We start from the raw sequence: 26,605 nt of genomic DNA, 5'->3' as shown, positions 1-26,605 counted from the left end.
ACATCCACGCATCTTATTTCCTTCGGTCTAGCATGCTCAGATCACACACTCCCCGAGTTTTTGATCTCTTCTGTTTCAGGGCAACTCATGGGTGCAGCGATTCGTGCCCCTGAATTGGCGAGGAAAAACCTCGGCGTCATCTCTTGACGAATGGTTCATAAGTTCATGGAAAATATGTCCTGAATTTGTCACATTAAGTCATCGATTTCGTTCGAGAGCCAAATCCGGCTCTTTTTTCCCGATCGATGAAACGGAATCCGACATCATCATGATATGTCTCGCGTGGAATACGTTCTCAGAGATTCGCGTCTCTCCTGTTTGCATGCAACAGGGCCTTGGACTCGGACTTTAGACTTCGCCAAGACCGCTTCCAGTGGCGCGTGCTTCACGACTTTGCATGAAGCGAACAAAGACAGATCGAAATCTCCGGACAGGTTCTCCAGACCGGATTTTCTGTCCCGTACTTGTTTCATCATGGACGACACCGCGTTCCACAAATCCTGTATCGAATGGAACAGCGTGCGCTCGTACCTGCAGCGAACAGCGCACTCGCAGAACGAATCACCGAGAACAAGAGCGTTACTAAAAGCCGCGACTCTGGACGTGGAAACAGAGGAGAGCCTGCAGAGAAGCCGTCTCCATCGGTCAAGGACATTTATCGAGCGATGAAGCAAGCTTGCGCGCTGCACGCGTCAACCCTCGAAAGAGGAACAGTGTTAGACATTGTGGAGCACCTGACACCAGTCGAGCGTTACCGCTGCGAAGGGCGCACCGAGGCTCCCTAAGAAAAAAATGAAAATAACCAGCGAGCTATAGATTGCTATTGCTACCCGTGTACCAACTGAGTCGATCTTAACCAGAAGCTGCGTCCTTGGGACTCGAATGCTGCTATCAATATCCTTCGACTGGTGACAACGGAGCAATAGAGACAGGAGAGACAGGTGTCGTTACAGCCTAGGATCACAGAGAAAACAAGGATGCAATCATGGGAAAAGCCCGAGCACGCTGGTATCTATAATGTCCTTCGACTGGTGACGACGGAGCAACAGAGACAGGAGAGACAGGTGTCGTTACAGCCTAGGATCACAGAGAAAAAAAGGATGCAATCATGGGAAAAGCCCTAGCACGCTGGCGTTCATGACACTGGGAAGAAGCCCAATTGCTAGTATGTACACCCCATGTATAAAAGTGTGTCTCGTGCTATGCTCTTCTGGCTTTGCAGTATCGACGCTGGATGGGAGAACAGCCAAGTGCCAGCCGCTGCGCGTCCCGCCACACACAATCTCCGTACGCGCAGCAATGCTGCAGCGCTCACTGGAAAGCGCTTCGCTACTTACAAGAACGTTCCTCTAATGGATTTGGCGTTCACGACGATATTTTCTGCAGTGCCAAGGGCGTTTCATCGACAGGCTGTCGGGGATCGACTGCCACGACACCTGATTACCACCAGTGTACGGCGGGTTCGTGAACGGCGCACGTCGTGCTGGTGGCGGAGTCTGCGTTTGCAGGGCAGGAGCGCGAGCGGCGCCGACCCCAGCCGGCCTGCACACGCTGCCCGTGAACCCGACGAGGACATAGACGAGAGTTTTTCGCCAGATATTGGAGACTCTGGGGAGTCCCCTAATAGTCTGGATGTGACTCGTGTGAGCGCTGCACTCTATCGCCTCGGGGCGGTGGCCTGGTGGGCGCAACTACTGCTTTCGATAGTTGCTGGAGGCATTACCCTGTTTGCGGTGGCCATTCTGCAGGGAACTCGCGGAGCTGGGACAACAACGACGACTGCCGCATCCACTGGCCTGATATTTGCCGGCATTGGCCTCGTTTTTGCGTTTATATCGGTGTTTTGGGCTTATGGGTACATCCGCCTTGCCCGGCGTCTGATGCGCGCGGGCAAGATGGGCTACGGCATACGCAGCGAAAACATCTTCCGCACGCTGCGGATAGGTGTCTTCATCAATATTTTAGGGATGGCGCTGACGCTTATCGGGGCGCAGAGCATCAGTGGAGTCCTTTTAGCCAAGGCGCTGAGCCAAGGCGTGGCAGGGCCGCTACCATTCTACGCGACCGGCAGTATTCAGGCCGGTGGTGGTACTGTCGGCTACGTTCAAGCGCTGGATATTTTCGTGGTGCAAGCGAACACCAACGCGCTTTTAAGCCACTTTGTGGGCCTTTGCGTAGCGCTGTGGATGCTGTGGCGCTTTCGAGGTTCGTACCAACGTCGCACATCCTGAATACTGTTGCCAGCGACCAGTCCACGGTATCAACATAGAGTATGATGCGCGTATATCGAACGGGGCGTGATCTGGGTTCGGTTTGCTCTGGAGTTAAAGGATCAGTGGGAGCTCGCACACAGATAAGTTCAGTGTCGAGTAGTGCGTCGAGATGTCGTCCTGCTCGTATGCGGGATTTCTGCACCGATACTGAAATCGCGTAGATTTTTGTGCTTGAATCCACTGCACTAAGGGCCAGTCGCGCTGTCTGCTCTGCGCTCGGGACGGTGAGCGTCTCGAAGTCATGCCGGTAAACCCATGCACCTGGACTCTGACCACCATGTCGAACTACGAAGCGCGCAAGTCGTGGCGACAACAAAGAAGCTTTCCATGTATTCGCTGCACGGCTTTATCTTCGATGTATGTTGCGCGGCGTCACCAAGGATTCATCTGCTGCTGCTGCAGAGCAGATTTCCTGTGATGGGTGCATAGCCCGGTACGAGCCATCAATACAGTGCTGGAACGTGGGCCGCACCGGTATTCTCGGGCTTCGTGTTGTACCACTGGCAAATGTCGGCAGCTCGCTCGTTCGAGCGATCGCCGCATACGTCCGTTGATAACTGCAATCTTGATTTGCACCGCCTATCAATGCCGTTCTTCGGCCCATCGTACCGATCAAACGGGCGAGGGTCCTGCCATATGAGTGGACGCTCTCGCACACGAGCAGCGATGTTCTCCGCGCGAATCCCCAGAGTTCAAAGCACCGCGTACTGCACCAGCGCTGTAAACTGCGCTGCATTAGCTGCATGCTCACCGCCGAAGCATCAACCGCAGACCGGACAACCTACTCGGAGGCTCATGCTTCCTCTTGACTTGGACGCGAGGCATGCGCAATGCACCAATGCCTAACGTGACACAAGCTCGACAATAAAACGCCAATCCGAACCGCGTATCACTGCCTGAAGCGAAGGCGCAAAGTCGAGCGCATGCGGGCCTACGAATCCCGCCGTGGACGTTCCGTTCGTGGCGCCATGCTCTCGTCGCGTTCAACAGCACGAACCGAGCGGGACATCTTCATTCAAATTGAACGCTCTCATGCCTAGCGGGTTCCGGAAACCACACCCTGCATAGCCAGGTACACGTCAACGCCGATTTGCGCGACTGCAGCTCGCTGCGCCTCGGCAGTGCCCGCTGCTGCCGACGACGACGACGAAGCCAGTTTAGCCTCGCAGTCCGCCAGCGCCTTGGATACCTCCTCTGGATCAATATCTGAGACTCGCACAGCCTCCACGGCACAAATATCGGTGCGATCCGGGTGCACAAACGTAAAGCCGCTACTGACGAAATATCGCTCCTCGGCGCCGCCGTCGCCGATGATCGTCACCACACCGGGGCGCATCTGCGCCACAGTCGGAACGTGGTTCGGCAGAATTCCCATCAAACCAGACGCAGCCGGAACAATCACGGAAACCACCTGTCGATTTTTCGCTATCACCTGGTGCGGGCAGAAGAAGTTGAGTGTCACGCGTCCGGCCTCTTCACTCGACGGCGAACTGGCCCCTGTTGACACAGACGCACCGCTTGTCGCTTCCGCGCTCCATTGGCGCCGCCAGAGCCGCAAAGTCGTTCTCAGCGCTGGACGGAGCCACTTGTTCATAGCTCCCGGTCACAGATACGGTGCTGGTCGACGACAAGTACACCTGGGCACCCGGTGAGCTCCAGTGCAAAGCGCTCTACGAAAGCGTCGCTTGGAAGCGTGCGCGAAAGCGTTGTGCGATGCGTGCAGGATGTCACGTGACATTGCAGGGGTGCGCCGCGCCTTCGCCCCGCAACGCCGGTCGATCCGCAGACAGCAGTGCTCGCCAAACTGGAGTCTTTTATTCGTTCGTATTTGTGGCATTGTAACGTTCGAACATGGTGAAGAAAAGGAGAAATCACGGTAGGAAAGGCGGTTGTCATGGTAGAGGAAAAGCGAGGCCGGTTATTTGTGACGGTTGCGGGGGTCGTCCTCGGAAAGATAAGGCCATTCAACGCTTCGTAGTGAAGAACCTCGTTGAGGCGAGCGCGCTGAGAGATCTCGCGGAGGCGTCATGCATAGAGAACTACGTGCTGCCCAAACAGTACATGAAGATACGCTACTGTGTCTCCTGTGCAGTGCACCGGCGAACAGTTCGGGTTCGGCCCAAGGAGGAGCGTCGAGTGCGGACTATTCCCCGGGCGCCGCGGCGGGGCGACCGCGACGTCGAGGGCATCCTTCTCGGAACGCGCACAGAGGCTGGTGCGGGCCGGCCACCAGGCGAGCGGCGTGCATAGCGGCAGCGAGTGCAATACGATGCACTGCCTGCACGCTAACGAGGTCCTCGTGAGCTGCAGCGGGCAGCGGGCGCGTGGCTGCACCTGCCGCGTGGCTGCGGTCGGAGCTTGCCGCGGGTGACCGTACGCAAACCTGCCAGCGTCAGTGGCGGTCTCTCTAAACGAAAGTCTGCAGTTTTACCTGATCGATAGGCGTGCACGTGGTAACATGCTTCTTCCTTCGAGTGCGGCTAGAGCGCCGTGCTTACGCGTTGTCCTCCTGGACGTAGGTAAGTCCGCATTTTCCACAGTAGATGCGGTCCCGATGTTGAGCCATAAAAACGCCTGCCCCACAGCTCTCGTTTGGGCATTCTTTCCGCAGCCGGGTCACCTTGTTCGCATCGTCCACTGCGTAATATTTCAGTGTAGCGAGTTTCACTTTCTTGTGCTTGTGTTTGATCTTCTTCGGCGTAGTGTATGTCTTCTTCTTCCGTTTCTTTCCACCGCCAAGCACCCGCACATGAGCTTGAATCACGATGGGCGCCTCTGGATCCGTGAAGTTTACCAGCGCGTCGCGTAGCGTCGCTACTGGTCGGCCACCAGCCACGGTGCCGTAGACGGCGTCGGCGTCAAGACCGGTGACTCGCGACAGGACAACCGCGAGGGAGTCCGTCGCCAACACATTCGTGGAGACTATACGTCCGTTCGGACACTGTACGAGGAGCTGTCGACGCATCGAACCTGTGGGGCGTCACGCGATCCGTGCTTCCGATGGCGTTGCAGCAGGGGGTTATCGCGCGCTTGAGAACGCCTATCCGGGGTAAAGGCGTTATGAAGTAGACAGAAACCAAGATGCTCACAGATTGCAGTTTCCCAACAAGTCGTGCCCGAAGCAACAGCCGTGGCAGTGGCAGTTGCTGCACAAAGTGTGCTTCTCGACGTCCTGACTTTGAAGGTGCGCAGCGCCAGCAAAAGTCTGCAGAACCTGGCCAGTAGGCGTATCGATCAGCGGCTGGATTGAGGAGAGGGCGAGCGCCTGGGGACGCGGCCTGCACCCCGTGAGCATCTGTTCATAAATGTACTTGAATGAATATAATGGGACGAATATGGTATTTAGGGACAGCGTCGCGCGCTCTGCTCCTATTGGCCGCTCGCCGGATCGAGGAGGCGGCAGCGCTCGCCCTGGAACAGTATGTCGGGGCAGTATGATTTTCGGTGTGTGACGACCCGCGAAACGAAATATATCCCAAGATCATACAGTCTAAATTCATGCTTATTCACAGGAGTTTCCCAGTGTTTTTAGACCGGCCCCCTGCTATCGCTCTCAATTTCTACTTGCACAGTTCGAGCATCAAAAGCTGGCCCAGAAAGTTGGATCGCCTCAGCTCCGCGGGTCTCGTGTTCAGCTCTGCACATCTCCTGATACTGATGGCGGCGTAAAAGTCTAGGTTCACGAACTTCATGCGTTTATTGCCGATAGTTGAACGCACAGGTGGAAGCATTGCTAGAACTCGTACCCTCATTGTCATTACAGACTCGTCATCGTCCCGTCCGATAAACTTCTTTTTCTCGCCGATCTCTCCCCCGCTTCTCCTTCATCTTCCTCGTTGGCTGCTCCTCTCCGCTCAATGGTGAGTGAGAAGGCATCTTCCCCCGGTGTTTTTCTCCGGCACCCGGCGATGACGGTCCTCCAAGATCTCCGACGTGCATCTCCATACCTATCCCTTGGATTTTGTATTTTCGGAAACGAACGCACTTTGAAAGCTTCTGGTATACCTAATGAAGCGGCATTTGATGACAAGCAACCTGGAGATGGAACACCAATGAGGTGAAAGACTATAGGATCGTTTCCACGAACCATGGATCCTCTGCGTTCCAATGGTTATCCGTATCCGGGAGTGCGTCCATCGGTCCGAGTCAGACCTTGAAATCCACAGGTCACAATGATCGGTTCGTCGATTCGGAGACTCTGGCGCCCTCAAGCGGTCCTGCAGGTGCCGAATGCCGCCCGTGAACGCCCTGTGCGGCACTTATGGCGCCGTGCGGACGCCCGGGTCTCGCGGACTGCGAGGACCAGCGATCAGGCGCGACAGACTCTTTCCCGAATGCCGCACCAGTGGCGCGCTTTCGGTGCGCCTGAGCAGAAGAACCATTTCCATACAATGCGAGGAGATGCATATCACTTTTAGACTCGAACGCCTACGCTCGATATCGTCAGAGCAAACTAGCATCATGGAAGCGCTCTAACGCGTATCTATTCGCAATCCCATCGGTTTGTGGAGCGTCAGACACTTCACGGAACCGAGAGCGATGCAGCAGAAACGAAAATCCGGAGCTTTCAGCACTTGCTTGCGTCATAACGTTCGCTTGTGCCCGTTATTCCTCGAGACGTTGCTCGGAAAACGACGTCATTGCGTCAGCAACGGTGACGCAAGCATCGGCGGCTCGGGCACCGGTAACACGAGCAGTCGAGCAAAAAACGCACGCACGCACGCACGCATCTTGGAGGCGTTCGAATACTCCCAGCAGCAGAACGTAGCTCCGAGGTCTTCGCAGCGACTCGGAAACCAAGAGGCACCGGCTGCGGCCCTGCTCAGCCATGCAAATGAAAACGCCGGCCTTCGTAAATCTCCAGGTGCCGATCGTGCTCCATTCGTCTGGTAGAGGGTTCACGAGTGAAATGAGACCGCGGCGCACGCTAATGCTCATGCTTGTGATCGATGCACGCGATCAAGTACCACATCCAGCATGGGGCGTACTTGCGACAACGCCTGCGTCCGCCTGGAGCAAACGTTATTTTCATTGACGCCCCATCGGATATCACCTGCTATGCGACACACTTACTGGGATAGATAAGCAAAGCCAGATGTGCTCGCTCGCGTTTCATGCTGAACTTGTCACGAGACGTATGGACGCAGCAGAACGATTCGTACCATACCTGGCCCTCTGTGGAAGACGGCGTGCAACAGCAGACAACGGCCTGGCGGATGCGCGAAGCAGCAAGCAGGCTCGCAGGCGCATTAGCAAACGAACGAAGTACCCAGCAGGATATTAGGCAAACGGATATGGAGCGAGCCTCGCTGGAAGGCCTCAAAGCGCTACGCGACACACATCCTAGCGTCACGTTGGCTGCATCCATCGATACATACCTCCGACTGAACGTATGGGTAGCAGTACTTGGAAGTAACGTGTGGAACAATGGATACTTTTCCATTCGTTGGTAGCAAGCGCGCCTTCGGAGATCTCTGGTCTGTATACGTGACGTATGTACGTATATATTCTATGAAACTGAGGAAAATCTTATCAGTCTATTTCTGAGATCGCAACCGCAGCACTGTCAGTCTTGAACACATATGTATATGGACGTATATATTCTATGAAACTGAGGAAAATCCCATCGATCCATTTTTGAGATCGCAACCGCAGCACTATCAGTCTTGAACACCTATGTATATGGACGTATATATTCTATGAAACTGAGGAAAATCCCATCGATCCATTTTTGAGATCGCAACCGCAGCACTATCAGTCTTGAACACCTATGTATATGGACGTATATATTGTATGAAACTGAGGAAAATCCCATCGATCCATTTTTGAGATCGCAACCGCAGCACTATCAGTCTTGAACACCTATGTATATGGACGTATATATTGTATGAAACTGAGGAAAATCCCATCGATCCATTTTTGAGATCGCAACCGCAGCACTGTCAGTCTTGAACATCGATGTATATTTACGTACATATTCTATGAAACGAACGAAAATCCCATCGATCCATTTTTGAGATCGCAACCGCAGCACTATCAGTCTTGAACACCTATGTATATGGACGTATATATTGTATGAAACTGAGGAAAATCCCATCGATCCATTTTTGAGATCGCAACCGCAGCACTGTCAGTCTTGAACATCGATGTATATTTACGTATATATTCTATGAAACTGAGGAAAATCCCACGATCCATTTTTGAAATCGCAACCGCAGCGCCAGCCGGCGCGTCGATCCGGCGCGCATTTCCTTGTCCCCAGTACGACTCCTGCACTTGAAGGCACGCGGTAGTTGTGCAGCGCTCATGTCGCGCACCGTACCCTGGCGCTTACCCCAGCTACGTGGAACGAATCTGCTTCTGCAAGATTTGATTGAAATACCGAGTAACAATGGCGCTGAGGTGCCTTTCGAATCGTCTGCGAAAAGGCGTCCGCGTTGGAGTCTGGTGCAGCGCTCAGCTGCAGGAGAAGCTGCCCCCGAGACTGCGGCGAAGGACCCTTTCACCACGTTGCCCGTGGAACTGCGGCTGCGCATTCTCTACCACCTGTTCGTTGACGTTGACGATAGCTTTAACTGTGATGATAATCACCCACAGTCTGAATGTATAGTTCCGAGCGCTGTGGAAAGTCGACGTGCAACCGAGCGACTCTGGCTGGCACAGCGCAGCGTGTACGCCCTGGTGAGCGCCTATCCTACCTGGGCAGAGGTCCTGGAACGCGGACAAGGCAGTTGTGGGAAACGTGGCGCATGTGCAGCGGCTTGCGAAACGCTTCCCTATGCTCGATGGTCCAGTTTCTGGACCACACTTGCCGCGCAAGTGTTCGGATGCTCCCTCAGCCGGGCGCTCTACACGGTGCGAAGCTGGTCACGGATCGGCGGAACACGGGTCCGCGCTGGCCTTGGACGCTCTCCAGCGAAGCTGGCCCAAGACGGCTTGTTGAGATACCACGAACCTTGTCACTGCTGCGGCGTTCGACAGAGCGAGCCAGACCTCTTCTACATCTGGGACGCATGGTGCATCGCCATGGCGACGGATACCTCGTCACCACCTTGTCGTGACTGTCCAGCGCAGCGCGCGCTCTGCTTCCCAGTCTGTCGAAGTTGTTTCCTCGGTGGTGCGGATAGCGCCGGCGACGCGCGAGAAGCCCCGAGCCCCGCCGCACCGGATGACTGGATCCACGAAACTGCACTGGCGGATCATGCGTATGCGCAGCATTCGCTTGCCCGTCCACACTGGTGTCGATCGATGAGTGCACATTTTGGACTGCGGCAGTCTGCTGTTGCATCGGTGTCGTCGTTCGCTAACCAACCTGCGTTTATCACAAAGCAACAGCGCGAGCCGGCTGCCGTCGCGCAAGCTCGTCGCACTGCTCTGGTCCAACTTTTGAAGCAACACCGCGATGGTCGCTCCGACATGGGCTACACCTACGCCAAAGCCCGTGACCAAGTCCATTTGTTTTTCCTACTAGTCGCGGGAAACCAGAGCGCAACGAAAGGGTCTGTTGTATCGAATCGCTCCGTTCGCGAGCTGCACTGGGATTTGAACGATTTTCGCGAGTACTTTCGATCCAAACGAGCGCTTTATCGAGTCGTCAGTGATGCCGCGCTGCCTGAAACCTCCTCCCGTTCCTCTACGCAACTTCCACTGATTAACCAGCGGGACCTATTGACATGGGTCCGACGCCAACGCCAAACTTGACACCAATAGGAGTGTGAACGTTCGTGACGCGACGCGACGCGACGTAGCAGCAGCAGCAGCAGCAGCAGCACCCTGCTTTTGATATAGCGGATTCTGCGGAACAATGCAGTATCGCCTCGGATACACCAGGTGTTGCCTGTAACCAGGGGTGCAAGCTCGCGAACCTTGCCAGCACTTGGAGGTTTCACGAGCTCCATATCAGTGTTTCTCAGAGACCTGGAGCTCATGTCCATGCAGAGATGCAGCAGCAGCTGCGTTTTCCATCATTGCCATGCGAAGACAGCATCGTTTGGTGATGCCTCTACGGACGACGACGACTCGATGACTGAGCAGGCAGCGAAGAAACGTGGATCACACACACACACACACAGACAAACGCCCGTAGCCGCACCTCGAGCAGCAGTGCTTCACCGCCTCGTCAGCACCCTGTGCGGATACCGCTTAACGATCCTGGCGCTGTAGCAAGTCGTGTAACGTCTGCGCTACCCGTTGCGCCACGTTTGTATACTGCCCAGCTTGCTCCAGGGGAAACCAAACCTGCCGTGCTTTCTCGAGGCGCCCTGTACCCGAAAGTGAGTCGCCTTCGGCGCCGCTGGTGGCAACCAAACATTCCCGTACGAGTACAGACGCATCGTGAGCGCGTATGAGCACCAGAAAACGACATGAGCGCGCTCCTGCTCGCTGGAGGTGTTCGTGAAGGCTTCGCCCCGCTAGACCATGGGTGTCGTTGCCGCTGTGCTCGTCATCGTCATCATCGTCATCATGATGATCGTCTTCATCACCGACATTGTTATCATCAACCTCATCACCATGATTGTCGTCGTCGTCATCGTTGTCGTCGGGGATACAGCACCAGCCTTGACGCCAGAGATGCCCCAGGAGCACCAGATACATCACACTGGCGGATGCTGCGCGTGCGACTGTCGTCGCTGTGGACTCGCGCAGCATCCCGACGTACACCGAGGCGAGCAAGCGGCTCGACAAGTCCAGCGAAGACGTCAGGCCCATCGTGGCCACGGCAGCCAGCAAACTCAAATCCACAACGAAACCACAGCCGTATAACTCGGGTAGCGTCAGTGGTGCCGGCATCGAGAGCCCCTTGGATGCTTTAGTGGCTGCAGAAGCGGGTGCCGGTTGTGGCGCCCGAAAGCCGCGTTGCCAGTGACCGCCCCAGAGCACTGGACGTACATGCCGCGTGCCCGTCTCTCCAGTGGTGATTAAAGACGCCTCAAAGCACACCTGATCCGAGCTTGTAAACCGCTCGAGACTCGCTGCCCCAACAGGCCACAGAAATGGGTCCACCAGTACCCGCACAGGTCCCTGGGGCGGCCACGGCTGCGCGACGGGCGCCTTCGACATGCCTGGGGTATCGGCTGCGTCTCTCGCTACTACTACTGTTGCTGTTGCTGTTGTTGTTGTTGTTGTTGCTGCTGCTTCCAAAGACACCCCAAAAGGCGCTAACCATTCGCCGTGGTCCAGCAGCAGCGCCCACTGGCAGAGGACGCGTTCGAGTTGAACCAGGGCGGCCTGCACGAAAGCCGCTTGACCTCCGGTAACCAGCACCGCCGTGCTCGTGGCCAACTGCTGGAGCATCGACAGCGGTGCAAGTTGCTGGCAAGCATGCACCAACTGCTCCGCATGTCGACGAGCAGTTTGGGCACTGGGCTTGTTCCACGGATGCTCCGTTGCCGTCGCCAACAGCCGTAAGAGTCCGTTCCACCCCAGTCGCAAGTGCTGGTGCAGTGCGGCACGTAACTGCGCAAGCGCTCCAGCCTGGTCGCCGACGTCCTCATACTCCAGCGCACGATACACATTGCTATTGCTGCAGCTGCTGCTGCTGCTGCTGCTGCTGGAACTTCCTGTGAGCAGCGCTCGGGTGAGTGCCCGCGTCAGACCCGTATGTCCGATGCGGATGAGCACCTTTTCAACACTCGTTGTCGACACGGACGCACTACCAGAAGCAGCAGAAGCAGAAGCAGAAGCAGCACCAGTGGAAGCTGAATGTGTGCCGCGGCGGTTCTGCCGCTGACGCGCTTTGCTCCCGCGACGTCCAGTCGACGTGCTCGTACCACTCGTTCGCTGTTCCGCTGTCGAAACCAGTTTCATTGGACCTGTAGACGGACAATAGGGCCAGAGCAAACTCGTCGCCATGAAGAGAAGCTCAGCATCGACGAGGAGCAGTGCGCTGGTTGTCTCTTGACCTCGTCGTTGTCGTTGTCGTCGTCGTCGCCGCCACCGCCGCCGCCGTAACTTCAACTGCAGCTCATCGAACTCAAGCAGGGTCGTCGCGAAAAGCTCGTGCCGCTCGGCTGAGGTAGAGTGCCACCATAGAGCGCTCGCAGCGCCATGCAGCTGCTCGTCGCTAGCGACGGTACCCATCGAAGAGGAGCGCGAAGCCTGCATCGAGCTCTCGTTCGAGCGCACTCGGCATGCCAACGACGACGACGACGACGACGACGACACATGAACGCTTGCCGCTGCAGACATTGCACCCGAACGGCGCTGGACGAGACGCTCACCGCTGCGGATGTTTGCAGGAGCGCTTTTGCTGAGCCCAGGCGCCTCGAAAAGCGCCTCAAGGTATGCACAACCCGCCAGCGGGTCGTCAAAGCTCCTGGGGGCATCCAGTGAACGCCAGCCCCAGACCGTGGCGACTCGATGGAAGCGCAAGGGAGGTGCAATGCTGGCTCGCGTCAACGCTTCCACAGCTGCACTGGATGACATCCACTGCTCCAGAAAGTCATGAAATCGTTCCGCAGGCAACCAAACGTATTCGCCAGTGGGCAATAACACCGGCGTGGCGGCTCGACGACCTGCTGCTGCGGCCTGCGAATACCCCGCCACACCTTCGGTACCCGCTCTGACAAGGCGTTGTGCACTCTCGACGCCACCGGTACCGTTGCTACCCAGCTGGTGGCGAGTCCGGTGCGCTTCCGTGGTGTTCACTCGACGCAGTCCGTTTGCGATGCGCGAATCCAGTACAGAAGCGTCCACATGGTGCTGGAGCACGAACGCAACACTCTGATGACGCTGCAGTACGGCAACAGCCTGGTGGAGGCAGTTCCAGGCTACAGGTGATGCCTCGAGGCAGCTGTGGACGATACCATGCGCTGCACCAGACGACGCATGTGAGGATTCACCCGGCGCCTGGTGGATGTCGCGCTTCCGCACAAGTGGTGCCGCTCCACGCAAGGCGCCCTCGAAAAGCGCCCCAATGACGCGTGTTCGGAGTCGCCGGTCCACAGTGGACACTGGATCTGCAACTGCCTGTAGCAGCTCGGACCAGTACTCGTGTTCGACTTTCACCGGAAGCATCTTCAACAACTGCTTTGCACTGGGGCGTTCGTCGGGGTTCTTTGCCATCAGGAGGCGGATCAAGCGGGTTTGACGCGGGAGCTTTTCCGCGAACGCTGCAGGTACTTGCAGCCTTTCGCGCAAATTCGTCAGTATCACAAAACGTTCGTGTTCGGTTACGGAGCTGGAGCCATCTCCACTGGTCTTGCATCCAGGAGCGGCTGTGGCAGCAGTACGCTGCATGGGACCGTAGAAGAGTTCGAACAAGATGACGCCGAGCGCGTAGATATCGACTTTGGTGTCGTAGGTGGGCGATGACGATATCGGCTGCTCGGTATCCTGCTCGTTGCTCGCTGGCCTCATGGATAATTCGGGTGCTCGATAGAAGGCGGTTCCAACTGAGCGCGTCAGCTCCAGGGCAGCACTTGTTTCACCAGCACCATCAGCACTAGCAGCATCAGCAGTTCCGCGTGCATTCGTCGCTTCGGCAGCGCCCGGGGCACGTCGGAGAGACGCCACACTCAGCGTGGTCGCCAGCCCAAAGTCTCCTATTTTGATCGAAATGGACTCGGTCTCCGTCCAGGTGTGCGACAAACGATCACCAAGCGTACCTTGAGAAGGAGACGACGAGACACGAGGCCCGCCAACGAAAATATTGGTTGGCTTCAAGTCCCGATGGATGAGCATCAGCGAATGCAGGTACTCAACACCTTCGACAATCTGTCGAAAGACTTGCCACAGATCGGTACCAGCGTCCAAGTCTTGATCGATAAAAGCGCGCAGTGTGCGTGGACAGTACTCCATCTGAATGAAGAGAAAAGCGACGATGGCACTCGATGACTCGGGGCCAGCGGACGTTGCTCCAGTTGTATCGCTGGAAGGCATCGAATACGAGAGCTGCTCCCGCAACACAAGCGATGCCAAGGATAAAGATGGCTGCTGCTGCTGCTGCTGTGCTTGGTACTGTGCAGCGGATGTATTCGCTGCAGACGCAGCACCAAGGGCGCGTTGCGAGTCTTGGGCACCAGTGCGAGCACTCGAAAGGGCCTCTGAGAACCGCAGCACATCGATAGGCTCCACCCAGCACCCATAGTAGCGTACACAACGTGGGTGCGCTAAGCGGCTCAATGTGGTGGTTTCTCGCAGGATCCGCGGATCTTCAAGGTCCTTGCGGTGCAGCGGCACGATCTTGACAGCGTAGATGCGCCCGTCAAGTCGCTGTCGGACCTTGACCACAGCGCCAAAACCACCACGACCGAGCAGCTCCAACATGTCAAAGTCTGTTTCGAAGCGGGAAGTACGTTTTCGAGTGCCAGCAGGCGGCACATTGCCCTGCAGCAGGGATCGATGTCGCCGCTCTTCTCCATGGCCGAATTGTAGCGTGTGCTGTGCATGTGTGTGCGACGTTAACGACAGGGGCGCTTTCCGTTCTTTCTCCTGACCTGACTGCAACGACTGCTGTGCACGTCCATGTGACGTCTTGCGAAACCGCTCTCCATGGACAAACTGGCGACAATAATGCCAGGCAGTGCTGCCCAGAACCCGTTTCACCGTCGCCTCTAGCCGATCAGGTGCCTTGCGGGTCAAGGCTTCCCCGAACGAGAGCAGATTTGTGACGCTACCATCCACGTCGCGATCATCGTTGAGTTGGATCATTAGTGGAGCACTGGGAATGCCCTGGATACGATCATCGTCGCAGTCTTCTGACGCTGATGCCGCCGCTGCCGAGCGCTCCAGTACAATGCCGAGTTTGCGATGCCATCGCGCACAAGCCGCAGCAGCCTCATCTGGTGTCATCTGGGCGCAGAGGCTCTCGAGAAACCACTTCAAGACCTGTTGTTGGTGCTCTTGTTGAACGGTATATGTGCTCGACGGAACTCGGTCGTGGTGGTGGTGGTGGTGGCGGCGGCTGCGGCGGCGGCGGCTGCGTCGCGCTCTTTCAGAACCGCTTTTAGCAGCGGTTCCAGGTAGCGTCTGCTGTGCAGGGCTAGTCTTCGTCGATGCAGAGGCACTGCAGCCCGACTTTGACGCCGATGATGCGTCTGTGGAGGTACCGCATGCCGATGACCTGTGTGGCTTCGAGTGGGTCCAACACCAGTCGGCAAAGATGCCAGTATTCTCCGAGGTCGACGGCGATCCGCTTACGCTGGCGGACTGACTCGGGTGCTTGCCTTTCCTGAGCGCACGAGGGAACTCGGCAACGGCGATACTGCTATCGTCCGAAGACGCACTACGCATACTATGGGATAAACTGGACGACGGCGATGATGATGACGTTCGCAGAGACCCCAACGATAACCAAGAGGAGCGAATGCCCTGCGAGACACCGTACGATGCCGCTTCCCAGGCGGCTACGCTCGAGACCCTCTCATACGCAGCAGCAGGCTGTGCGGTGGCATCACCGTCCGAATGCTCGCTACGTTCTGCATCGAGATCATCTTGGTGCCCCGACCATATCGACACATCATCCAAATCACGCGCTACACGCCTCTCTGACTGCTGTTGCAGAGTTTCCCGCAACGCTTCCAGAATCGTCCACGAAGGTGGAACGTCCCAGGGGTGTGCGTTCGTGGCAATGCCCGAGCCTCCTTCCGCTGTGCAGTGCCCGTCTTCGTCGACTGCTGTCGATGACTCCGCCATCCGCTGGTACTGGAGTTTGCGCGCAAGTCGCTCTTCGGCAGCGAGAGCCTCCAGCGTCTGAAGCCGCTCGGCCTCCTCGCGCTGCTGCTGCAACCTCTCGAGACGCTCTCGCTGCTGGGCGGTTCGTTCCAGTTCAGCACGCTCTTGTTCCTCAAACTGTCGCTGTTCACGCTCAAGCATGGCCTCGTGGAGTGGACGAACAATGGTCCCTGCTTCGCCGAGATCATGGCTTGCCTCGAGGTATTCGCGGAGAAAGGTTCGCGCGAGCTCTACCACCTCGTAGCCCACAGATGTTCGCGCTCTGGCGGCTTCCTCACAGAGGCTCTGGATCTTTCTCCGCAGTACCTCCAGATCATTCGGCGATAACGACCATTTCTGTGTCGATGCTGGACCAGCGGAGACACCAACACGGGCTCGAGCTCGCCAGCCTCCACTTGGATAGCCTTGCGGTAGATGAAAGCGTAGTCGCACGCCTAGAGCGTCGTTGGCAGGTTGGTTTGCACTCGCCACATGGACGTCGACCTCGAAGTGGAGTTCGTCGTCGTCGCTTAGGATGCGTAGCTCAGACCCGTAGATAGCTTGGAGTGCTTCAAGCTCTTCTGAACGAGCTTCGGCAGCGCCCATTGCCAAGGCACAATGTTGTGTGTTGGCGCTTGCTCACCGACTCGCTTACCAGTAAGCTCGAGCGAAGCACTCTCCGAGCATGCAGCGCATCCAGGATTTGGACTCGGAGCGTGCTCGCTCAGCTGGTACCGAGAAGCGGCCGTCACTTTACGGACGCTCGTATCAAAGTAGCAGTGTCGTTCGCAAACGAAACGAATCACAGACGTTGTCGCTGACCGGGATGCGGTCCTGTTCAACAACAACAGCAACAACAACGCCCCGGCAAGCTGGGTACTACGCGATGACGTTGACGTTACGCTCCAAGAGCGCTCTTGGCTAGCAGTAGAACGACCAAAGGCTTTCGTTTTCCAGCGCTTCAACGGACGAGGAACGAAGCGGTATCGTCGACGCAGCGCTTGAAAAGCGCTGTTCGCAACCTAGCGGACAGACCAATCGCCAGTGTCGTGCAGGTCTCCGTCGAAGACCAGGATACCTCGTTCAAGCAGTTTTTCTAACGTTAGCCAAAAGAAAGAGACCAGGCCAAGACCCAAAGTGCCTGCTCAGACAGTTTCGCACCGCGAGCTGAACGCCCAAGCCAACGTTCGTTGATACGGAGCTCCCAGAGGGATCGTTTTTGTTGTTGTTGATACGCAGACGCTCAAATGAGGACTCGTGGACGCACCTTGGCACTCAGACGACGTCAAGGTGCACGGTTGAGAAGGCTCTCCTATGAGGTAGGTGAGCGAGCTTCAGCGACATAGTATGATGGCTATGATTGCAGCGTTGTTGGCTGGTCTGAAAGATACGTTCCGCTGGAGCCGTTCACAAGAGTTTGGGTATTCTTCTTTGTACCGCAACTGGTGAACACGTAGGCGACACCGAAGCTAAACTATGACTCGAGTTCACCGTCTATTTCCGTTTTCTACGACCTGTGCTTCTCCTGGTGGTTCCACGTACCGGACCGGGTGCGAAAGGTATTTCGTACCTTGGACGCAGGCTAGGCACGGAGACGACCTCCCGGCAGGCGAGCGCTTCTAGTCACCTAGCGAGGCCCTGTCGAGCAACAGTAGGTGCAGGCAAGCGTGTCCAGGAGAATCGTCGTCCGTCTGAGGATATGAGACTCGAGTTTCACCAGCGTTTCTCGATGTTCCACTAGGTCGCCTCGGACGAGCGCATGCACCTGTCTCTAGCGGGTAGGTTATTCGGAGAATTCTGTCCGCAGACAAGACGCAACGGGTAGAGGTCTCGTCGGCTAACCGCGTGTCCCATAACGTCATACCACCTGAGGGCTTGACGAGGTACACCCATGTCAGAGGAATCGAACGGGTTTATTTACCAATCTGGGTCGGAAGAGCTCAGGTTTTGGTTTGTTTATACTGTGGTCAGTGTCAGGGTTGTGCGGGTGTTCGCTGTGACTGCGCGCTCTTCATCTCTCGCGTGTGTCCGGCTTTACATATGCAGGTCTCTGCTGTTGCTCCAGCTCTGTCGTCAGTATTCGAACGCTGCTGATAACAGCAGAAAAAGTCCGAACTCAGCTGCTCTCGAATTTTGCTCATGCATTTCATGCACAGATGTATGTCGCCAGGTACGCTTCGCTTGCAGTTTACGTACTTTTCATCACGGCCTCGGTACGCTCTTTGCAGCTGTGACAACTGAATGTAGTCAGATGTTCGCAGATGTACACGACGCCTACCGCTGTCCCCGAGGTCGACCCTGTTACGCGTGACCAGCACGACATCGCTTGCTCCATGCCGTTGACCGGTACGGGAGACTCGTGTTGTTGCCGTCCTCGGTTTCCGTACCCGGTGCCGTACCGCACGATCACGAGCTTCTTTTGGTCGATGCCCTCGAAGAGTTCTTTGTCTGTTGCACACGCAAGCGCATGCCGGTCCATCCGATGGACGATTTGTGGAACTCGATGCTGTCCATGATGGAACAAGCACCGGAAGGAGAATCTATGCTCGAGAACATGTCGAGAACTTTTGATCGATCTATGCTCCGTTCATGCATATCAGTGAGGCACGTTCTACTTAAAGCGATCTACTTGATGACTCAAGTCAGACTCCAAAAAGCGTTTCCATCCAGAAAGGAATGATGGAAGCCTCCGGGATCAAGGCACGTAGGCAGTATCATGCTGTTATCGGATGCAGTTTCCTCGATGATCGTAGACAAATGACGACGCGACTTTCGATCGACATCGATGGTTTGAAGTGACGTGTTGAGTGAACCGGGATCAAGTCACGTAGGCAGTATCATGCTGTTATCGGATGCAGTTTCCTCGATGATCGTAGACAAATGACGACGCGACTTTCGATCGACATCGATGGTTTGAAGTGACGTGTTGAGTGAAGTTCCGGCACGAGCTTGTGAACGAGTCATCGAGAAACGACGTCGAGTATGTCCTCGTGGTTCATCCATCGGCGCGAATCGCTGCGCCCACAAGCCGCCGTGAAACAGGAACATCGAAAACTTGAAGAACACCTGATTCGGGCATGCTCTACCTAAGGAAATGGGGAACACTGGGGACCTCTGCCCATGCCTTGGATAACGAACGATGATGCTGCGAGCCACTGTTCCAGGGTGTCGCGTATCATCATCTTTCCGGTGGTGCAGCGAGTTCCAGTTGCGACGAGCCAAAGGCGTCACACCGGAAAGACAACCGAGCATCCTAAAAGTACGCATGAATTTGACAGTCCCGATAGCTGCACTTGGATATCGACACTGTACATCTAAAACAATTATCGAATGACAAGAACAGAGCGTACACATCAGTGTTCCAGTTTTATTCAACGCGAGTTTAGGGCACGAACGAGTGCTGAGGCTGTCGCTCGACGCTCGACGCTGTGGGCGACCAGTTTCAGAACGAGAAAGCGGCTCTTTACTCGATAGTCGAACGGAAGAGCTCCGTCTAGCTACCGTACGAGGATGACGTCCGCTCCGGCGGATTCGTTTGGCGGAGAGCATTCGAAAACGTTCGTCTCGACGCTGGCCGGAAGCAGCGGGGCGGCTCCTGCACCCTTGTTCGCGGAGACTGGAGCTCTTGTGAGCGGTTTCGACCTCTCGCGTGAAGCAGAACAGCGAGAACGCCCTCTGTGGGCGCAACTCTTCGACCAGCCCGCCACAACGTATGGGTTTACGGACGTGGATCCGTTTCTGCTCCCCGAGGGCGCCGTACTGGTGCCGTTTGAGACGCTGGAGAAGCCTCGACACGTTGCCGAGGGAGAGGCTCCGCGCCCTGAGGCGTTGCACCTCTACGGAGTGGATCGTTTATCCACGCGAGACTTGAAACGTTATTTCGTGGAGAACGAGTGCATCGAGCCGAGCTGGATAGAGTGGATCAATGACTCCTCGTGTAACGCTGTTTTTGCGGATGAGCATACCGCGAACTGGGTGCTCGCTCGGCTCAGCATAGGTCCTCCGATGGAACCCGATGTTCTGCGTGCGGAGGAAGAGCGCTGGCTTGGTATTCAGCAGTCGTCGATGGCGGAGCATCAGCGCCGAGAAGAAACTGCGCAGCATGATCCTGAGCTGAAGAAAGACGCAGCGGAGGTAGAGGCGCCTGTTTCGCGGATGAACGACGATGCGGAGCAACCGAGCATGCTTGCCGCTACAGAGCCGCAGCAACCTCTGCAGGATGCCGCAGCGTCAGCGAGCAACGAGCACTCCCCGAAACAGGGCGCGTTGACTGCTCCTCCGGCGTCTGCAACAAACCTGAAGCCAGAGACGGGTTCGGTTTTCATGCCTGCTGCTGATCCGCTGCTGTGGTGGCGACCTGCACGACCCTTCCCGTCATCGCATAATACCTGGCTGCCTTTACGTATCCGCCGAGCGACGGTAGTCGACGTGCGGCCGGAGCGCCCAAACCCCCAGAGCGCCTGGAGTCGTTCGGTGAGGCAGCCCCGAAAGCAACAACGTCGTCGTTCGTATCCGGAGGAGTCTCGAAAGCGGGTGCCTCGAGAGCGGCGTTTTTCTGCCGCAGGAGCTGCTGGGCGCATCCAGGGCCGCATCCAAAAGGGACACAGGCGTCATCCGGGGAAGGCAAGGCGACCTCTTCGGTCGAGCATCTCTCGGGCAGATGCACTGGAATCCAGTGCGAAGCAGCGTGAATCGAAGCCCTCACAGCACGCGCGAGAGGATGCCTCCTTGTAAGGCAGCATGCGGCTCGAATATAAAGCTTGGATGCGCTACTACTACTACTACTGCTGCTGCTATCGCAATTTCGATTGCCTTTCGCACCAGGTACCAGTCCATGCAGTACGTAGTACGCTTTGATTGAACCCATCTGGGTACTTTTCGCTGGATCATCAATGATGATAGGCGTGCTGCATCAGGCCCGTATCCCGTTAGGGTCTCCGTTTCCATATGACGTCGCCGTGCCGCACGACCTACATTTCAAGCTCGCCTACTCGGCGTCGGAAGGTATCGTACAGCGTATCGACGTCGTGCGCGAGTTGTCGTTTGTCTTCCTCAGTGATCTGCTCATAGGCGTGCATTGCGTCTAGACGCCGAACCCACTGCACAATGCGCTCTCTCTGGACGGTAGCGTCACCGTCGGCTGTCCCAAAAACCGCGCCCATTCTGCCGAGGACCAGCAGGATTTCTCGCAAATACGGGAGCAAACGGTCGACCGAACGCTCGCCGAGTTCCAACGCGTCACGGAATGTCAAGAACGCCTCGGTTGCCTGTATTGCAGCCGCTGTAAAGTTACGCCTTCGCGTCTCATCGCTGCTGTTTGCATGCTCGACGGTGGCAGGCACACCGACCTGCAGTCGATTCATCGCCGCTCGGGCAGCGAGGTGGTACTCCTCAAGAAAGGATATCACAGACGGCACATCGTCCATGACGAGCTGACGCGTTGCCCGAAACTGTGCGATCAATCGTGAGCAGTTGCGTGTGTAGTCTTCATCGGAGACGGCGTTAGCGCGCCACGCCCGCTCCAGGTACTCCACGCAAGTGATGATAGCGTAGAGGTCGGCCATGGCGACCAGTGTCTCGTGCTCCGCCGGAGACTTTGCCTGCGTCGCTGCACTTATGCTATCGAGAAACCGCTGCATAGGAAACGCGGTGCACCAGAGGCTCGAGCTCTGCCCACAAACTAGTTTCGCGGACCCAGACAGGGTCTGATGAGCGCACAACGAGGTCAGCGCTACGCACTAGCGTGCGATGCCGCGCACGCTCCACCCAGTTGCGGGAGTACAGGCGAAACAGACCTGGAGCTGCACGAGCAAGCGAAACGTATGGAGTGCTCGTGCGCACTGACCGGTACGCGAGCGAGGTTCTGTGCTGCACCGTTGCCCGGCTGTGTGCGCCTATTGGGACATTTATTGACACGTGTTGTGGGGTCCATCCGATGAAGCACCTGCTGCAAAGCGGTATTCGCGATTGCGTTTCAGCGCAACATGATCGCTGGGGTACGCAGTGACGGTGACTCAATGGGGTAACGGATGCCGTTTTTCTCGAAAGATGGCGAGGGTCCACTGACACCAGGCTAGCCTTGCCGTCAAGAAAAGGCGCGCGCTGCATCCGGTGACGATTCGGGTGCCGAGGCTTCCACAGGCACCCGCAGCGGCGCTGGATGAGACGTTGCTGCCGCGCACACCCAGCAGGGACAGAACGACGTTGCGGTGCTCTAGTGCCGCTTGTGTAGATGTCAGCCCGAGGTCTTGAACCTGCGAGAGAGAGAGAGGTGAGGCCAAGACGATCGCCTGGACACAGAACGACACGCTGGAGGAGGTGGTCGACTTGGAGGCAGCGTGGACGCTGAGCACGCTCCTCAGCCTCTTTGCTGGACTCAGAGAGAGAGCGGTCCAGCTGCGCAGACGGTGCTGAGGCACTCGCCACCGCGTGGGTCTAGAACGCAGTGCCCGCGTGATTTCGTCGGACATGCGGAACGTTCTTCCTCCAAAATAGCCTCTGGAAGTGGAGGCTTGGGCATTCCACAAGAGCTATTTTCTTGATCGAACCTTGCGAGACACAAATCCGAGCCGAGAAACCCCCCACGAGCTACCCAGCGCTCACGGATACAATGCATCCGCGGCGCGTCTGCGGCAGTACCAGCACCACCGCTGCCGCCTCAAGCTCGTAGCGCTCGAGCGATATCCGAATCCGCTCATGTTGCTGCGCGATCCCGAAACAAGTCATCTTGAAGCCTTGCATCTGCGCTTCAGAGACAAAGACGGATCAGCCGTTCCATGTTGCACACGGAGTATACTGCCTGTTAACCATAGCCCAAGGTCTTTGTCGAAATCGACGCCATGGTTCAAGAGATACCAGAAACCTGATGCTTGACTTGGGCCGCTACCGCAACCTCCACCAGCGCGAGCTGCCCAAGACCAAAGAGCCGTCCTGCTCTCTGCTTGTCACTATGCCCAAGTGCATGCCGCCTTTCTTCACGAATCGGGACTGTTGCTATCACGAATTCCGTTCCAGCCTGCATAATCGCCCCAGCTCCATAAACGATAGAAACGCATCCGGAAACATGTCGCTTCCAGGTAACTGCGGTACGCGAGACTGCCTCGCTGGCCTCTACGGCGTCTATCGTCTGCCGCCCGTCCTCTGGCCCCGACATCTGTAAACTCTATCGACCGCTGCCCGACACTTGCGGTGTCTGCGGCACACACGCGAGCCTGTGGCAGGTGCTCGTGCGCCACAAACACGTGTCCCTGGGTGGCGACGATGCGCGACGCCCAGACGGAGAACGTTTGTTTTATACATTTTTATACCGATATATCCCGTTCTGTGTGCGATGGTGCGCGCTCGCAAGCAACACTGGCCGAGTGCAACATTGTACCTGGCGCTGGGTACCGTGGCTGCAGTGCATTCGACTCGCGTTTGCTGCCCGGTTGAAGCGCGTGTGTGGCGTTGCTGCTCGGAGCAGTTGCCCTACCTGAAGTATCTTGGTGCTGCAGCACCAGCTCCATGGGTTCAGACCTCGGGGCCAGCCGAGCTGCAGCTTCGTTGTATGCAGGGCGTGCGGCGAGCGGCCACCGACGCCGTGCGCGCCACCACGCAGAGGCGATGCAGCCACGGCAACGGCTGTGGTCTGAACGACGTTTACCTGCTCCTAAAAGCAACGGCTCTGTGCAGACCGGCCCGCAATCCACCCGTGAGCGCAAGAAGAGCTTGCTCGGGGTCGAGGACCGCGCGACCGAAGCAGTTTCGGGCAAACAACGGCGATTGCTCCCCGGCACGCTTGGCCTGGCAGTTTTGGTCTTCTTTGCGAGTCGAGGTTTATGGCGGTGGGGCTCTCGAAGACGGCAGCGACGGCGAGCCGGACGAGAGGGTGCAGAGGCGCGGTCTCATGAACGGCGTCGCTCGAGCCAGGGCGAAATATCCGTTGTTGAGCCGGCGCCGGTGACGGCACCGTCGCTACCAGAACTGCCCCAGCGCGATCCGCTTTCGATGTTGGTCGAGGCAACGGCACAGGACGTTGACGCCTCAGCGCTGCACGTGTCATCACATGAGGAGCCACCCGTGAGTGCGCAGCCAGCACCGCCGGCACCAGAACCCAAGCTCCCGAGCAAAGCGCGGCTACCAGTGACAAACAGTGAGAAACGCAATCCCGGTGTCGTCTCGGCGTTTCTATCGCTCGGGAGAATTGTCACAGGGGGTGCTTCGAATCGAGCACATCGACAAAACGAGCGCGCGAAGACGACGAAAGCTGCGGACAGAGCGGAGACCGCCACTCCCGTGTCCGAGAAAAACGCATCCGCCGCTGCTGTCGAGTCGGCAGCGGCACCGGTCGCTCGCGACGCTGAGCGCTTGCCCACAGTGGAGCTTGCTGGAGTCATTGCCGAGGATGCACGGTCCTGTCCAGCAGCAACAAACGAGAACGCGACCACAGGAAGCGTCCCTGGCGAGTCCGAGGTATCCAACGGATCACGAGCCTCGAACGCGAGCACCGACGCGAACACGAAGGCTGCAGGAGAACGCCCTCCACTGGCGCAGGTGCCCCAGTCCGCAACGGAAAGTCGATCTGGACCACAACTGAGAATCCAGAGCGCCCATCCGCTGTATAGCATGGTACGTGCTTCGCAGCTACTTGCGGCGGCGCGAGCATTGGAGCTGGAACTCTACGGCGAGCAAGCGCTTGTTCGCGATATTTTTGCGGAAAAGCTAGCCGGCGCTCGTTTTATGGCCGCCCAAAGGGAGCGCGCCCGCACCAGCACCACCGATCAACTATCCCGAATACCGGTCCGAACGCGCTACTTTGACGACTTTTTAATGCGATGCCTGTTCGGCAAGGAGCAGGGCTCGGCATCGAACGAACCACCTCCACGCCAGGTCGTCATCTTGGGTGCTGGGCTCGACATGCGAGCCTACCGGCTGGATATACCGCGGGATACAGTCGTCTACGAGCTCGACATGCCCGTCGTGCTCGAATACAAACTGCGGATCTTGCGGAACGATTTTCCCAGCTACAAACCAAAATCTCTGGTGAAATATGTGCCCAGCGACTTGACCAAAGACTGGAAGCAAGATCTCCTAGCTGCTGGCTTCGATCCAGGCAACAGCTCCGTGTGGTTGCTCGAGGGCCTCACCTACTATCTCCCCGAGTCTCTGTGTCGCGCGCTCTTCAGCGACATGCGCAGCCTCATGCCGGTAGGTCGAGCATCCTGGACAGGGGCGAGTTTTGTGCAGGAGGCCCTAGTCCGCAAACTACAAGCCCGAACAGCCTCAACGCCACGAACGAGCGAGGAGTCCACCGAAGAGACGCTCCAAAGTGGTGAACTGCCCCAGAGGCCTGGGCTCGAAGCCCACAGCTCCCGAAAGCGTGCAACACCGTCGAACAACCACAAGCAGAGTGAGAACAGTCACACGAGGCAGACGCTTGTTTTTGGTACAGACGATCCAGAGGGTTTCCTCAAGTCCTTCGGGCTCTACACCACAACGATTGTGTACCTTGGGGAGAAGGGAGCCAACTACGGACGCTTCGCCAAACCCTTCCGTCATACCATGTACGTCATAGCGTTCGCTGGATAAAGCAGCCACGCAGGCATTCGCTACCAGCAAGAGCGACACGCCTTTCAAGCGACAAACGCTATACAGCCGGTGTACAGTGGTGACGAGCGGCGCTATGCCCGCCGTAGGCTCTATGTCTGCCCACTGACGTGCGGACGCCTCCTGGTCTTTTTCGGCGGGCCCCTGCTATCGACTTCAGTTTTTCCTTGCATATTTCGAGCGAGAGAAACTACCCCACAAGGTTAGATTGCGTCAGCTCCGCGGGTCTCGTCATCAGCACCGCACATCGTCTGATATGGACGGCGGCGTTAACGTCTCAGTTCACGAACTCCAGGCGTTTCTTGCCTCTGTTAGATGACGAAAAGCCGCCTGAGGAATCGTAGAGACATACATAGAACAGTAGAATTCTGGTCCCGTCGTCCACCGAATTCGTTTGAATTTCGATGAAGAACACGGACGAAGAGCATAGCGACCAAATCCATGCCGCCCTGCAAGGTGCACGAGGAGGACACAATTCCACCAGTGAGAGAAGTGGGAGATCCTCTCGAAAAGAGTACAATAAAAATAGAAGCACACTCGAAACCGGCAGGCCAGTATGAGGCTATTGTCACGGGCTTCCGATGGAAGCATATGAAAGGCGAGCATCCCCCGAAAACGCGATGCAGGATGTCGTTCGGGATCGCTCAGCTTCGTACTTGGAAGAGGCTCGACGAGCCTCCCTCGCCATGTCGCACCGCTTCAGCCAACTTTCCATAAAAGTTCTGGAGGCATGGTTGTCCGCTATCCGTATTCCTCTGGGATCTTTCAATCAAACCTGCGTGCGGGAACACTACTGATGCTCGATGCAGTAGATGAGATGCGGCTGGATCGTAGGATTACCGCCTTGCACACACGTTTCACGGGATACATTGATGGGTCGCCATTTCCAATGACCATCTGACCAGCTACAGCGTCGGTCCCAGTACGTATACAGCCAAACGAACACATCATGTGCGAGGCACTGTAAAGCGCTTAATGAGGGACACGCTGTGGGCGTTGTAGTCTCATCTTGCTGGCTCAGAAATGTAGGGATTGATGCAACGGAGTCTCCTGTGGTGCCTGCAAAGGCTCTATGTCGCCTCAACTTTCGACGT

General features: G+C 56.8%; 9 protein-coding genes and 1 non-coding gene across 10 annotated transcripts, besides 2 other annotated features; 6 read left to right on the top strand and 4 right to left on the bottom strand.

Annotated features, from left to right (window-relative positions):
• Window positions 1–1,352: 1,352 nt before the first annotated feature.
• Window positions 1,353–2,231, top strand: CYME_CMN128C (hypothetical protein, conserved; the record flags this gene model as incomplete). Its single annotated transcript, XM_005537219.1, has 1 exon — window positions 1,353–2,231. One exon carries the CDS (start codon window positions 1,353–1,355, stop codon window positions 2,229–2,231), a length of 879 nt encoding a protein of 292 aa, XP_005537276.1.
• A 1,078-nt stretch (window positions 2,232–3,309) lies between these two features.
• On the bottom strand, window positions 3,310–3,867 carry CYME_CMN127C (mitochondrial F-type ATPase F1 subunit delta, precursor; the record flags this gene model as incomplete). Its single annotated transcript, XM_005537218.1, has 1 exon — window positions 3,310–3,867. The coding sequence occupies one exon, from the start codon at window positions 3,865–3,867 to the stop codon at window positions 3,310–3,312; it is 558 nt and encodes a 185-aa protein (XP_005537275.1).
• A 257-nt stretch (window positions 3,868–4,124) lies between these two features.
• On the top strand, window positions 4,125–4,523 carry CYME_CMN126C (40S ribosomal protein S26; the record flags this gene model as incomplete). The annotated part of the gene is made up of 1 exon (XM_005537217.1): window positions 4,125–4,523. One exon carries the CDS (start codon window positions 4,125–4,127, stop codon window positions 4,521–4,523), a length of 399 nt encoding a protein of 132 aa, XP_005537274.1.
• Window positions 4,524–4,767: 244 nt separating this feature from the next.
• Window positions 4,768–5,238, bottom strand: CYME_CMN125C (40S ribosomal protein S27A, ubiquitin fusion protein; the record flags this gene model as incomplete). Its single annotated transcript, XM_005537216.1, has 1 exon — window positions 4,768–5,238. The coding sequence occupies one exon, from the start codon at window positions 5,236–5,238 to the stop codon at window positions 4,768–4,770; it is 471 nt and encodes a 156-aa protein (XP_005537273.1).
• Window positions 5,239–8,579: 3,341 nt separating this feature from the next.
• On the top strand, window positions 8,580–9,974 carry CYME_CMN124C (hypothetical protein; the record flags this gene model as incomplete). The annotated part of the gene is made up of 1 exon (XM_005537215.1): window positions 8,580–9,974. The coding sequence occupies one exon, from the start codon at window positions 8,580–8,582 to the stop codon at window positions 9,972–9,974; it is 1,395 nt and encodes a 464-aa protein (XP_005537272.1).
• Window positions 9,975–10,415: 441 nt separating this feature from the next.
• CYME_CMN123C (eIF-2alpha kinase GCN2) lies at window positions 10,416–16,532 on the bottom strand (the record flags this gene model as incomplete). The annotated part of the gene is made up of 1 exon (XM_005537214.1): window positions 10,416–16,532. The coding sequence occupies one exon, from the start codon at window positions 16,530–16,532 to the stop codon at window positions 10,416–10,418; it is 6,117 nt and encodes a 2,038-aa protein (XP_005537271.1).
• Window positions 16,533–17,150: 618 nt separating this feature from the next.
• Window positions 17,151–18,555: a sequence feature (possible transcribed region).
• Window positions 18,556–19,436: 881 nt separating this feature from the next.
• On the top strand, window positions 19,437–20,660 carry CYME_CMN121C (hypothetical protein; the record flags this gene model as incomplete). Its single annotated transcript, XM_005537213.1, has 1 exon — window positions 19,437–20,660. The coding sequence occupies one exon, from the start codon at window positions 19,437–19,439 to the stop codon at window positions 20,658–20,660; it is 1,224 nt and encodes a 407-aa protein (XP_005537270.1).
• A 236-nt stretch (window positions 20,661–20,896) lies between these two features.
• CYME_CMN120C (similar to vacuolar protein sorting-associated protein VPS28) lies at window positions 20,897–21,565 on the bottom strand (the record flags this gene model as incomplete). Its single annotated transcript, XM_005537212.1, has 1 exon — window positions 20,897–21,565. The coding sequence occupies one exon, from the start codon at window positions 21,563–21,565 to the stop codon at window positions 20,897–20,899; it is 669 nt and encodes a 222-aa protein (XP_005537269.1).
• A 337-nt stretch (window positions 21,566–21,902) lies between these two features.
• On the top strand, window positions 21,903–22,988 carry CYME_CMN119T. The gene has a single exon (XR_002461474.1). It is a non-coding gene; the product is annotated as a hypothetical transcript (transcript).
• Window positions 22,989–23,429: 441 nt separating this feature from the next.
• On the top strand, window positions 23,430–25,493 carry CYME_CMN118C (hypothetical protein, conserved; the record flags this gene model as incomplete). Its single annotated transcript, XM_005537211.1, has 1 exon — window positions 23,430–25,493. One exon carries the CDS (start codon window positions 23,430–23,432, stop codon window positions 25,491–25,493), a length of 2,064 nt encoding a protein of 687 aa, XP_005537268.1.
• Window positions 23,727–25,684: a sequence feature (possible transcribed region).
• Between the last annotated feature and the right edge of the window lie 921 nt (window positions 25,685–26,605).

Source organism: Cyanidioschyzon merolae, chromosome 14, assembly GCF_000091205.1.
Source record: "Cyanidioschyzon merolae strain 10D DNA, chromosome 14, complete genome".
Taxonomy (NCBI): Eukaryota; Rhodophyta; class Bangiophyceae; order Cyanidiales; family Cyanidiaceae; genus Cyanidioschyzon; species Cyanidioschyzon merolae.
The sequence above is the reverse complement of the archived record's forward strand: the minus strand, read 5'-3'. Positions and strand labels throughout refer to the sequence as shown.